Source organism: Phacochoerus africanus, chromosome 1 (assembly GCF_016906955.1).
Source record: "Phacochoerus africanus isolate WHEZ1 chromosome 1, ROS_Pafr_v1, whole genome shotgun sequence".
Lineage (NCBI taxonomy): Eukaryota > Metazoa > Chordata > Mammalia > Artiodactyla > Suidae > Phacochoerus > Phacochoerus africanus.
In genome coordinates this window covers 198,150,644-198,164,384 of record NC_062544.1, presented here as the reverse complement: position 1 = coordinate 198,164,384, position 13,741 = coordinate 198,150,644, and the positions used below count along the sequence as shown (strand labels likewise).

At 44.0% G+C, this 13,741-nt stretch overlaps 1 protein-coding gene across 1 annotated transcript in view; it reads right to left on the bottom strand.

The window, feature by feature from the left end:
* USP13 (ubiquitin specific peptidase 13) overlaps positions 1-13,741 on the bottom strand; it is a 125,719-nt gene that overhangs the window by 35,321 nt on the left and 76,657 nt on the right. The window contains exons 11-13 of the mRNA XM_047787022.1: positions 8,959-9,084; positions 7,735-7,888; positions 5,105-5,279 (exon numbers count right to left, since the gene is read on the bottom strand). Of these exons, the coding sequence (XP_047642978.1) occupies positions 5,105-5,279; positions 7,735-7,888; positions 8,959-9,084 (455 nt within the window). The remainder of the gene's footprint in view (positions 1-5,104; positions 5,280-7,734; positions 7,889-8,958; positions 9,085-13,741) is intronic.

Here is a 13,741-nt window from a genome sequence, read left to right as displayed (position 1 = left end):
ATTAATTGAAGGTTTGGGACATCGAGTGTGTTAGTTAAATCCAGCAATGTTATAAAATATGCAGCACTTACCCTTTTATTCCTAAATTTAATTCCTGGAATTAAAATTTTTCTTGAAAAGTTTTATGTTAAGGAAGACCATTAGAATAGAAATCATTCAAAAAGGCCTAAATAGACACAGAGCAAATTTACCTCAAAGAATTGTTATGGGAACTGAGGACATAAAGTGCTTAGAATAGTGCCTGACAACACTGCTGCCTTGTCAATGACAATCTGGTATCATTATTTAAAATATATCAATTCTTAAATGTCCATCGACAGATGAATGGATTAGGAAGATGTGGTATATATACATAATGGAATACTACTCAGCCATAAAAAATAACACAACAATGCCATTAGCAGCAACATGGATGGAACTAGAAACTCATACCAAGTGAAGTCAGAAAGCCAAAGACAAGTACCATATGATATTACTTACATCTGGAATCTAAAATATGGCATAAATGAACCTTTCCACAGAAAAGAAACTCATGGACTTGGAGAACAGACTTGTGGTTGCCAAGGGGGAGGGAGAGGGAGTGGGATGGACTGGGAGTCTGGGATTTATAGATGTAGACTATTGCATTTGGAATGGATAAGCAATGAAATCCTGCTGTATAGCACTGGGAACTACATCTAATGACTTGCGATGGAGGATAATGTGAGAAAAAAATATATATACATATATGTATGTGTGTGACTCGGTCACTTTGCTATACAGGAGAAAATGGACAGAACACTGTAAGCCGAGTATAATGGAAAATTTTTAAAAAATAAAAATCATTTAAAAATATATATTTATATCAATTCTTCACTAATTACAATTCAGGAAAAAAACACTATAAAAGCCTTAAGAAAAAATATATAAACTGGCCCTCTCCCTAAAATTATTATTATTTTATTGAAAACCTGGCAACTAAAAAAATGTAATTCTATTCTTTCCATTAAATAGGTTGAAAATGCGATAATCAACCAGTCAAATTGAACCATCCAAGGCTAAAAAGAAAACAATAATGTAATAATTACAGTATATATTTACTCTCCCAGGCACTGTGCAAAGCATTTTATGTAGCTTACCTTGCCTTAATCCTCACCTCAAGCCTATAAAGAAAATACTATTCTTATCCCCAATTTACATATAAGGAAACGGGGTCTTATGGAAGTGAGGTCACTGAACCAAGGTCACACACCAGTAATTTCTATCTACACTGAGGATTCAAATGCTGCCAGTCCACTAAAGCTTATGCTCTGGAACTGCATACCACGCTTTTCTCTTCCTAAATGATAAAGGTCAGAACAAAATCTCTCCCTACTGACCCTTAACTTGTGAGTTGATTAAGGGGAGGAACTAGGTCTTATTCAACTCATTGCTGACAATACACTGGCTGAGCAATAATATTCGCTGGGTAAACTTTCCAGTCACTAATGTTCTTCCTGGTCACTGTCTGTTCAGGACCAATTAAGAAAAGGGCCTTTATGTCTGGTGACCACTGACCCAAGATCTACCAAGAGGATATCTCCTGTCTCTTCCTAGGCTTTCAGGATCTGGGTCTAAGGCAGAAAAATTCAAGGCCCCAAATTAACATAATAAGGAGATCATGTCTGTATTGTTAGAAATAAGAAGGGAAAAAGATCTTTTAGAAAGCCACTAAACTGGTTTCCCCAAAACTAATATTTGAAACATGATATGGCATAATAAGGAATAAACAAGGCTCTATAAAGATTATAAAGATGGAGAGTTCCTTTTGTGGTGCAGTGGAGACAAATCTAACTAGTATCCCTGAGGATGCGGGTTTGATGCCTGGCCTCACTCAGTGGGTCAGGGATCCAGTGCTGCTATGAGCTGCAGTGTAGGTGGCAGATGCGGCTCAGATCGGGCGTGGCTGTGGTGTAGGCCAGCAGCTATAGCTCCAATTTGACCCCTGGCCTGGGAACTTGACTTACTGGCCAATTAGTTGCTTTTATCTCCTCCTCTGTACAATGGGAAGAATAATGCACCAACCTCATGGTAGTACTAAGAGGATTAAGTGGTAACTGATGGGAAGCATTTATCACATGTGCCCTAAATAGTAGTTGCTCTATTATCCTAAAACACTGTGTTTTCCTTTCCCACAATGACCAGTTTATTAACATTGTGATGCATCTAGTATACGTTTTTTTCATATACATAAACCATAAGTGTATGTATGTAAAAGACAGAGAAAAGAAAAAACACATTTAAATCTACTATTAAGGGTTAGAGAAAGCAGAAACCCCTCCTCAAGGATTCTAAATATCATATTAGCACTGCCTACAACTACATATATTTTGTAGAATTTGAGGAGACGATAAGGTCAGTAAGCATCATTCCTCCATTCAGAGGTCAGAAGTTCCTTGAGTGGTCTTTGCCCCAGAACAGAACACAGGAGAAGAATCCAGATCTCCTGAGCACTGGCCCAGGGGTCAGAGACTGTCTCTGTGGAAAGCTAATGCCCTCAGCTCCACCTTAGAAATGGGCCTTTTCCTAAGGATGAGAAGGCTCCTTTCCAAAGGTCCAGAGAGCATGTCACGCCCTGCACGGCTAAGACATGGGGCCACTTTTCCGAAAAGCAGAAAAGGGTGACCAAGAGACCACTCTTCAGCTCACACCTGATGTTGGGGGCTTCCATACAGAATCACAACTAAAGCCCAGAGAGAAAAGGAAAAATGTTTGGGGAATCTTCACCCTACTGTCAATAGTTAAAGTGGAAAAAATAGGAGTTCCCGTCATGGCGCAGCAGAAACGAATCCAACTGAGAACCATGAGGTTGTGAGTTCGATCCCTGGCCTCGCTCAGTGGGTTAAGGATCTAGCGTTGCTGTGAGCTGTGTGTAGGTCACAGATGTAGCTCAGATCTGGCGTTGCTGTGGCTGTGGCCAGCAGCAACAGCTCTGATTCGACCCCTAGCCTGGGAACCTCCATGTACCACAGGGGCAGCCCTAAAAAGACAAAAAAAAAAAAGTAAAAAAACAAAATCTACATGATGTACAACCTTATATGTCAATTATATGTCAGTAAAGCCAAGAGAAAAAAAGACATTGTTTCCACCAATATTGAGTGTAGATTTCTAGCTGCCCAAAGATGTGTCCAAGTTGGAATGAAGTGAATCTCTAACGTTCAACATGCCAACTCACTAACCATTATCTGCAAGGACACAAACACACAGACAAACACATATACACACACACAAAACTAAGCAGTCCTAGAATGAAAATTTACCACTCAATAGATAATCAATAACTATTATTAATCTCATTTAGATAGGAAGAAACTTTTTCAAAGAAATTATTTTAAGGAAAAAAATAGCGTTTTTAAGCTTTTGAAATAGGTTCTTTGTTTTCCCATTTTTAAAACATGAAGTCAATCATCTGAAACAGGAATCCTGAGGGATGGCTGTCACGGGAAATAATAGATTCAGGTTTGACTGCTACTTGAGGTAGTGATTAAAAAAAAAAAAAAAAAACAGCCATCAGTAGCTCATCCATACTTCCCTCCCCTTCACATCAGCCAGCGCTCGGTCTCAGCCGAGAGGAAAAATTTCTGAAGAATATTTAAAAGCAGCGAGAGACCCAGAGCCTAACTTTAAGACCTCCCCTCTTTTTATCCTACCGTAAGTCCTCTTTTCCAACTATATGAAATGTGCTGGTAAGGACTCACTTGACTGTATAAAATCAATTAAGGTGTTGGAGTTCCCGTCGTGGTGCAGTGGTTAACGAATCCAACTAGGAACCATGAGGTTTCGGGTTCGGTCCCTGCCCTAGCTCAGTGGGTTAACAATCCGGCGTTGCCGTGAGCTGTGGTGTAAGTTGCAGACACGATCCCGCGTTGCTGTGGCTCCGGCGTAGGCCGGTGGCTGCAGCTCCAATTAGACCCCTAGCCTGGGAACCTCCATATGCCGCAAGAGCGGCCCAAGAAATAGCAAGAAGACCAAAAAAAAAAAAATCAATTAAGGTGTCAAGTAAGGGAAAATAAATTGTTTTTATTTGGCTTTTTTAGGGCCATACCCTTGGAATATGGAAGTTCCCAGGTTAGGGGTGGAATCAGAGCTACAGCTGCTGGCCTACACCACAGCCACAGCCACATGGGATCTGAGCCACATCTGAGACCTGCACCACAGTTCATGGCAACACTGGATCTTTAACCCACTGAGAGAGGCCAGGGATCGAATCCACATCCTCATGGATACTAGTCAGATTTGTTTCTGCTGCACCACAACAAGAATATCAAAATTCTTATATATCTGAGAGCAAGGCTTGTAGAACACCTGCTGACCACATCCTAAGCAGCTCGTTGGAACAATGCTCAGGATCCCTGATGCCCCCTTTGAGAAACCCTCAGAGCCCCGGCTGCCAGGCAGGACCACAGCCACCAAGTCCTAAGGCAAATCTTTTTTTCGTTTTGCCGCACCCACAGCATCTGGAAGTTCCAGGGTCAGGAATCAAATCCCAGCCACAGATGCCACCTATGCCACAACTGCACCAACACCAGATCCTTAACCCACGACGCCAAGCTTTAGCAGCAACCTGAGCCACCACAGAGACAACACCAGATCCTTAACCCACTGTGCACAGCAGGAACTCCAGCAAATCTTTCATTATCAAATTAAAGTCTATCACAGTAGAGTTTAAAAATTGAAGACTCTCAGAAGTATTTATACTTCTGATATCGTTCTTGAAGCAGGGAAGGATTCTTGACTACCCCCTCTTGGCCAAAAAAAAAAAAAAAAAAAGGCAAATTCCCTAAAGAGGACAAACCACAGCCTGGCTTTTTTTTTAAAGGCATTCACATCCTTGCATATGATATAGATTACAACAAGCCTGTTTTACTGTACAAGTCTCATACAAGTGAGGTCTACAACAACTATGGTTGTGTAAATTATAATCCTATTTCACCACACTTGAGTCAAGCATGCCCAGACTCATACAGTGCCTGCCAACCCTCCCTACCACAGTCCCCACCTCTCAAGGTCCCCTCCTTACACTACTGCCACCATATAAGTGAGTGCAGAAACATTCACAAACACACACACACACACACACACTTACTTCACACCCGCAGACTTTGCTTGTAGGGCACTGCTCCAGAAATCATCAACGTTTTCTGGTTCAGAAAAGGCCTGAAGGCAGGCACTAAATGGTATCTTGGCACGCACCAACTCAGGAAGGGGTCTTCTATTTGCTTCTGCTTCCCTTCTCGTTAGTTCATAGGCGATCAACTCATCTAAGCAAAAGAGCAAACAAATGACTTTGCAATTACTTATCTTCTTGAAATAAAAAAGACCCTCTTGGGAGTTCCCATCATGGCTCAGGGGAAACGAATACGAATAGGAACCATGAGGTTGCGGGTTCAATCCCTGGCCTTGCTCAGTGGGTTAAGGATCAGGCGTCATTATGAGCTGTGGTACAGGTACAGATGTGGCTCGGATCTGGTGTTGCTGTGGCTGTGGTGTAGGCCAGTAGCTGTAGCTCTGATTGGACCCCTAGCCTGGGAACCTCCATATGCCAAGGGTGCGGCCCTAAAAAAAAAAGGAAAAAAAAAAAACCCTTGGACAATGAGCAATCTTCCCTGAAGGTCCTGGGCTGGGACAGGATTGCTTACTTGCTGCCCTCAAAGAGCCACAGAAGCCTGCTCAAAGCTTGTTTAGACTGGCACCGCCAGGCTGCATCAAGCCATTCATAGTTTTTCACCCATTCCATTTGAGACTGATAGGAGGGAACTGTCAACTCCCACCCAAGTGAGGGGGTCAAACCACACATGTGCCATAAGTGATGCATGAACCTGGTCTTTCATTTGTCCAGAAGTCAAGGCTGGTTTAACCACACACCACCCTCAAATCACAAAGCCTCACACCACAGAATTTCACACTGAAAGAGACCTGAGGGCTCACCTCTTCCTGGGCCTGTCACTACAATTAGAGGTCATGGAGGGTGTGGGCCAAGGAGCAGGAAGAACTACAAGAACTGCAGTTATCCGAGGCACCCAGCCCAAGATTCTAACAAACACTGCCAAGACAACTTCATGCTGGGGTTACCCGACACTGGAGAGAGCAGGGAAGCCAAAGTCAAAATGTTATATAGATTTTGAATGGAACTTTCTGGGAATTCCTTTTGTGTTACCAAAAAAAAAAAAAAAAATCACTCCTGATTTCAGCTTTTTGGCACACTGATAAACACTTGTGTTTTCTTAAACACATCTGGATATGCTTTTACAGTTCATTCCCCAGTCCACAATCAGTTTACAATGTACTTCTATCTAGGATGCTAGCATTAGGCATTCCCAGCAATTTTCTGAGACTAAATCATAAATCTCCTTCCTGAAAAAAAAAGTTACCTCTCATAAGCTATCAACAGTCAATTAGAGAAGATCACACAACTGAGCAGAATATGTAAGTCAGTATCCCCAAAGTAGGCAAGAGAAAGCGATGAAGCCTGGTGCTAAAAAGGAAACAAACCACAGACCCCCACCATCATTTCCTTTGTATAATGAATAAGAATTTAAAAACTAGGAGTTCCCATTGTGGTGCAGTGGAGACAAATCCAACTAGGATTCATCCCTGCAGGATCGATCTCTAGCCTCAGTCAGGGGGTCAGAATCCGTAGTTGTCGTGACCTATGCTGTAGGTCGCAGACACAGCTCAGATCTGGTATTGCTGTGGCTGTGGCACAGGCTGGCAGCTGTAGCTCTGATTTGACCCCTAGCCTGGAAACTTCAATATGCCACAGGTGTGGCCCTAAAAAGACAAATTAAAAAAAAAAATTAAGAATTTATAAACTAGTCAAAATCTGCATGAGTTTATAGAAAATGGAAATCATTTCATCTTAAAAATCATCACAAGAGTTCCTGATGTGGCACAACAGGAACAGGGGCATTTCTGCAGAGCCAGGGCGCAGCTGCAGCTAAGGTCGTGCGGCTTGGACCTGATCCCTGGACTGGGAACTCCATATGCTGTGGGGCAGCCAAAAAAAAATCATCATAATCATCACTTTCTAATTAACACAACTAAGTGACTATCCCCTCCAAAAAAAGAGGAAAAGGTCATCCGGGGAGTGGCTGAACTTTGCAAAAATGACCAGTTCACGGGAGATAAGCAAGCCAGCAGATATTTCTCCTTTTCCTGCTTCTAAGATGTTAATTCTACTAATTCATGAAAAACCAGATCAGATTGATTGAAGGAACCTTCTCCTGGGCCTCCACCTGGTTCCAGTATCTGCCTTCTTCCTGCTTCCAAGGTCCAGAGACCCTCCGAAAGGGCCTCACCCCACAAAGAGCCCTGCCATGCTTTATCCCGGCAGGCATCTTACTCAGCTGCCAAAGCTGGATTATTTACAGAGGCCTCTGCTTTAATGTCTCACATCAAAAAACGCAGTTCTGATCATTTTCCTCAGACTTTACAGTACTTAGGAATGATAATATTAAATTACTAATAATTTCCTCCACATTAAGCTAACTCTAAACCAACCATTGGGTCAAATTTCATAGGCGCCCAAGTAGGTTCCCTGCATAAATCCTCTACAAAAGTCTCAGTCAGACGGGGACTGAGGAAAAGCTGAAGAGCTTTTGAAAAGAGCAAGCCAAACACTGGGTCCACTCTTGTTCAGTCAACCATGCATGACTAAACGGCAGTATCTCTGGTGCAAGTTTCTACATGATGAAGTCCATTGCTCATCCCCATTACCCTTGTTGGTCGCCGCCTCCATGGCCACGGGTAACTGCATCAGGTAATCCACCCTCTCCATGTAGCGGACTTTCCGGGTCTGACAGCACTGAATGCGTTCTTCCACCAAAAACCGAAAAACGTCACTTGGGTTTTCTGAGCCAATGCGGTTCCTCTGAAGGTTGGATTATATCAGGTTAGTAAATTCATGAATATTAAGCCCTGAATGAAAATTAGCATAAAATCACACATAAATCTGGTGTAAAGATCTGGTGCTACCAAACGTTCCCTCTGGGCATGCCAGTTCACCAGAGAACTTCAAAACAAAAGACTGGTATTTACCTAAAGTCCAAACATGGCAGATTGGTCAAATAAATTATAGTTCATCATGTGAATTAACATTATGCAGCCATTAAAAGTCATGGCAGAGACTTTTTTCTGACCTAGATAGAACTAGAAGAAAGGAGATGAGGAAACCCAATTAAAGAAAAAGGAGGAAAAAAAAAATCAAGGACTGCCCTGGAAAAATTAATCCATGTATGATACGATTATGTAAATGCACTAATGCAAATTATATAAAAATCAAAAAGAAGTCACATTATATTCAATACGTAATGACATGGCAAAACATTCACAAATGAAAATCAGCATGCAAAGAACTGATTTCACCTGGAAAATCACCAGGGTGGGGGGGGTCAGACACCAAAATATCAGCATTGCTCATTCGTGGGGCTGGTAGCATGGAGGTTTTGGTTTTCTCCTTTGTGCCTTTCTGTTTCCACAAGGAACACATTTGTCATCAGGAAAAAAAATAGTTGTTTTTTTTCAGAGGGGAAAAAAGCCTTTAATCATGAATTCTCCGTAGCCTTTAAAAACCACAGCATTTAATGTGATTTGCCTCTGCTCTGAGCCAAGAGTGACTGTCTCGGAGTGATGGCAGGAGGACACCAAATACCATGTGGGACTCTCAGGAAGCATGTTACAGGGACAAAAAAAAAACAAAAACAGCAAATAGAAATAATGGATCAACACTCCTACAACACGTTCAAATTAAGAGGAGAACAGGCAGACCCAGAAGTGCCCAGGAGGGTGATTATATCAAATAGGCCCAGAGGAGGAAGCCCCAAAGAACCAATTCTGAATTAGGTGGGGAGGGGGGCGTTCCAGCCACATCAGCGGGGACTGCATGCAAGGGCTGGGCACACTTCTTACAACCCTTTCCAGCATTTTGAAAGACTGATTCACCTCTACTAGATTCACCAGGTGTAAGAAAAATTCTTGGGCATCCTGCTGTCTGTTGGAAGAGAATTCTGGGTGGCTCTTGCTCACAAAGGCCTTAAACATTCGTGGAGAGATCCCATTCTGTTGAGGCTGAAAAATGAAAATATAAACCAATTCACAACACTTTCATACACATTAGCAGCACTAAGTGGGAAACAGAGTGGCGATTACCATTAGCCCTGACTTGCAGATGAGAAAACTCAAGCCCACAGAAGCTAAATAGTGATAGTGGCCAACATGCACTGGATGTTGACTGTGTACCAGGCATGAGAACAGGACTCTTCCTGCTGACTCAGAACTAAAGGCATGATAAACACCCCACTTTCTGTCCTTATAGGACTTGCTCCTCGGTGGCCATATGGGTCCATGACAGCCTATTTCAGAGCAGGCTAGTGATGCATTGGCAGGGGGTGGGGAGGGTCCTCTGAAGGAAGTTACAGGAGAGGAGGGCTCTGCAGCCTCTCCCATGTGGGAAGATGAGAGAAACCCTGGTGGAGATTGGGGTACCAGCAAGAAAAACCAATGGCTCTGCGCCCCCAGGCAACTGCTGCAGAGCTCCTGGGCTCTGAGTGTACCTGCCTGGGGCTGTTTCTGGAGCAGAACACAGGGAGCTCTCAGGAACTTGCCTTTACCCGGAGAAGCATAGGAGGCTGGCTGCAGCTGCCAGGATGGGAAAAGCAGGGACAACTCTGGCTGACAAAGATGTGTGGGCTTCTTCTGGGGCTAAAAGGAGAGCTCAAAAGGCAGTCAGGCCCCGCCAGAGAGGGCACCATATAAGACGATGGGATGGCGGCCGAGGAGGCTCAGGCAAGAGCTGAGATGGGGATATAGAGGTTGTCGGTCTCTAAATCAGAGACGGAACTAAAACCAAGATCCTCTGCCACGTTTATGATGAACCTCTCAATCTAAACTTTACTCCCTTTCTTGTTCCACACTGGTTCCTTCTTAAGATTGAGGAACATCAAAGAAAAAGGTGGACTGAAACCATGTATAAGCCCTTGAGTCCTTGTGGGCTTTTCCTTTTTTTTTTTTTTTTTTTTTGCTTTTTTTAGGGCTGCACCCACAGTATATGGAGGTTCCCAGGCTGGGGGTAGAATCTGAGCTGTAGCTGCCGGCCTACACCACAGCCACAGCAACGCAGGATCCAAGCTGCCTCTGTAACCTACACCACAGCTTACCGAAACACCAGATCCTTAACCCACTGAGCGGGGCCAGGGCTCAAACCTGCATCCTCATGGATTCCAGTCAGATTCATTAACTGCTGAGCCACGACCAAAACTCCTAGTCCTTATGTTTTGAAGTAAAAGGCTTTTCCTTTAACCTCCCAGGCCTCCCCTCAGTCTCAAAAGACTGACTCAAGGGTTAATGATTAGGAAATATTTCTACAGCTAAAAACTAGTTAAAACAGTCTCCATTATGTTATGTCCTGCCTTAACCCACTAACTTACTCTAACTGGCTTTTCACAAATAATTTCTTCCTTGCTTAATTGCTTTCTTTTACTAACGGTTACTTTCTAGTTAGAGTTTTATCACACCTGGTGTTTTCTTTTGAAACACTCCCTAACACCCACATCCTTTTCTGGGCAATCTTCACTGCAAAGCGATGGTCACGATGCGATAACCCCAAAGACCACCAGAAACCATTTACCCAACCCCCTGACTCTGGCCCCGATGACTCTGAAATGATCTAGGGAGGGAGAAGAATGCAGGCATCTTAATCCTTATCAACAGCCCTGTTTGTTCAGCCTATAAAACCTCTTGCTATCCTCTCTCAAGAGAGGAAAGTTTTGAAGGCATTAGCCTACTATGGACTCCTTTGCCTGGCAAAGCAATAAAGTGTTCTTTCTGCTTCACCCAAAACTCTGTCTCTGAGACTTAATTAGTACCCCTGTACAGAGGTTGATTTTGGCTACAACAGGGCATCAAAAGGTCCTTGTGGAAGTCCCTGAGAGGAAAAGAAGGAGTGGAGGGTATCTCTAAAGAACCACTAGTGTGACCCCACAAAAAGACCAGGAAGACTCATGGCCGCCCAGCAGGAGCAAACGCACCAGCTCAATGAAAGGCTCTGTCTCCTCTCCAATCTCCCCATCCCTTGATCCTTGACTCCAGAGAGGTTAGGAGGAGACAAAGAGGTAGAGCACAGAGGAAAAAACACCAGAGGATGCCAATGCCAACCCTTCTGCTCTGCTGGATCCAGGGCTCCTGAGCTTGGTAGTGGGAGAAGCTTTAAACTGGCTTTGATGTGAACTGGCCTTTTCAATGCTGATAATCTGCAGGCAATCACTGGAAATCTGGGTATTCTGCCTGAGCTCCTCTGAAGAGGCAGAGTGGAAACTCACATCACCTTTAAGGACAGAGGTGGGCTCAGGACAGAGCTGTTTCCCAAGTCTCTTGCAAGTTGAGCCTATCTAACAATGGTGCTATACAGTGACCCTACGGAGAAGGTACCACCATTATCACCATTTTACAGCTAGGGAAGCTAAGTCTGCCAGAAAAGTGCCACAGAGGTCTGTCAACAGAAAGCGGACTTATGACCAGATTATGATGCAGCCAGCAAAGAGCAGAACCAGAATGAACTCCAGGTTCCGATTCCAATTCCAGGCTCTCCGTAGCAAAAAAAAAAAACAGACTGGCACAGAGTAGATCTCAGCAAGACAAACCTCACCTTGCCAATTCAGCAGAAGTAATTCACGTGCTCACTGCAAACGTGTGGCAGCTGCCTACCCACTTCTCAAAACCGCCCTGTGCTCAGCTTCCAGGCCTCATCCCCTCCTGTGAAGTTTAGAGAGACTGCTCTCTGGGTCATCACTGGGCACATGGCACAACCCACCTCCCACCTGACTCTCAGCCCTCTCTGGCCGCCCCCCCTGCTCGACTGCAGCCCTCGGCAGGCAGGGCCTGGCCTCACACATCTCGGAGATTAGGTGCCAGGATCCACACCCAGGCTCACGAGACCACAGCAGGTCCACAATCACAGTCAGATGCAGTGGATGATGAGAAAGACCCAAGAGCTATGGGGCAGCTCCACATCATACAACCTCTCCAACACACGTGTTCTAAGCAATGTTTCTAATAAAACTCAGGTGAATTTCCCTGTCTTGCTGAAAATACATCTGATCTAGGCATCCAGGATGTACTGACCCCCTACTTCACGTAGAACACATTGGGGGTTCTGCCCTCCAAGAGCTGACAGACAATGGGGATGATGAGAGACAACCTGTCTCCCTGTATCTGTCTTTCTCCTTCCCTTGTATCCAAAAATTTCTTCGTGCACATACGTGCCTAGTTCTCACCTCTGATGCCCCTGAGTCCCTCCTATTGGTTGCCAAGAAAAGATGAAAGTGGGTCCTAGACCCTGCGTAAGCCCTCTTCAAACCACACACCTCTGGGGCCAAAATCTCAGGCAGGTCAGCAATCCCGTCTCAGCTCTCAGCTGCGTCAAGATATCACTTGGGAACACATCTGTTCACATTGTGCATTTTGGGTAGGCATTCGCTCAAGCAGACGCTTGATGTCTGCTGCTGGTGGTGTTACTCCTTAGAAGCTGTGCTTGGAGCTTGAGGCAGCTGCCAGGTCCTGTCAGAACAGCTGCTTGGGAAAGTTTACTAACTTGTTGAAAGTTAGTAAATTCTGAAAAGTGGATGCTGCTCTGTGCCACCATGTGTTGTACATCTAGGAGGAGGCTTTTCATGGAGACCATGGTAAAAACTCCAGAGACTCAGCCCCATTTGGGCTGTGATCCAGCCTCATTCATTAACTTCGCACGCCTCTTCTCTCTCAGTGCCCATTTCATTTCTTTGCTTTCCCTCAACTGACCTTGCTTAATCCCTGGCTCAGCAGATAAGCTGTAGATGGAGAATTAATGATCACTGAGAAGTTATCTGAAAAACTTCCAAATCAGAGAGATGCTGGCTCAACTTCTCTATCTCCCATTGCAGACCACCAGCTCCTGGCTGTCCCAGCTGGGTTTGATTTTTATCTCAAACTCAACCAAGCCACCCTTCATGCCTAGCCATCAGCTGGCCCCTGCCTGCAACCACATGCATTCTATCTCTGATTTGCAAGGGGAGGTCTCACTAACTACTATATTCACGCCATGTCTAATAGATTAGAAAGTCAGGCTGTAAAAGAGTTGAGCCTGAATTTAATTAAGTTTCTGGGTCTAACTTCCAGCCTATAAGAAACATAAGATAAACAATACCTCAACAAAGTAATCCTGAGAGCAGTCCTGGGAATAACGAGCCAACTCCTTCTGGCTCCAGTTTGAGATCTTGATTCTTCAACAAATCAATCACTTGCAAAAAGAGGGGGACTTTGAAAAGATGTCTTTGATACTGCAGGGAAAAATCCGGATATGGCCTGGGTAGTGGATAACACATTTTGCTGGTGTGCTTCTAACACTTAAAACAACTTTCAACAGATTAGCATTTTTTTAAAAAAAGAAGGTATTCTAATTACAGGTGTCTACTGAATATCCACAGGTGAAAAGTCTGCTTAGATTTTGTGTTAAAATACTGCAGGGAAAGGAGAGGAGGGGAAGTAAAAGGGAAGGGAAAAATTGAGTTCAGGGGTATTGAGAAATCAGATTGGCAGAATGGTAACTACTGAAGCTATATAGTGGTACCTGGAGATTCATTACACTTTGCTCTCTACGTCTGTGTATACTGCAAATTTAAATAATTTTTGTGTGTGTGTGTGTCTTTTTAGGGCTGAACCCACAGCATATGGAGGTTCCCAGGCTAGGAGT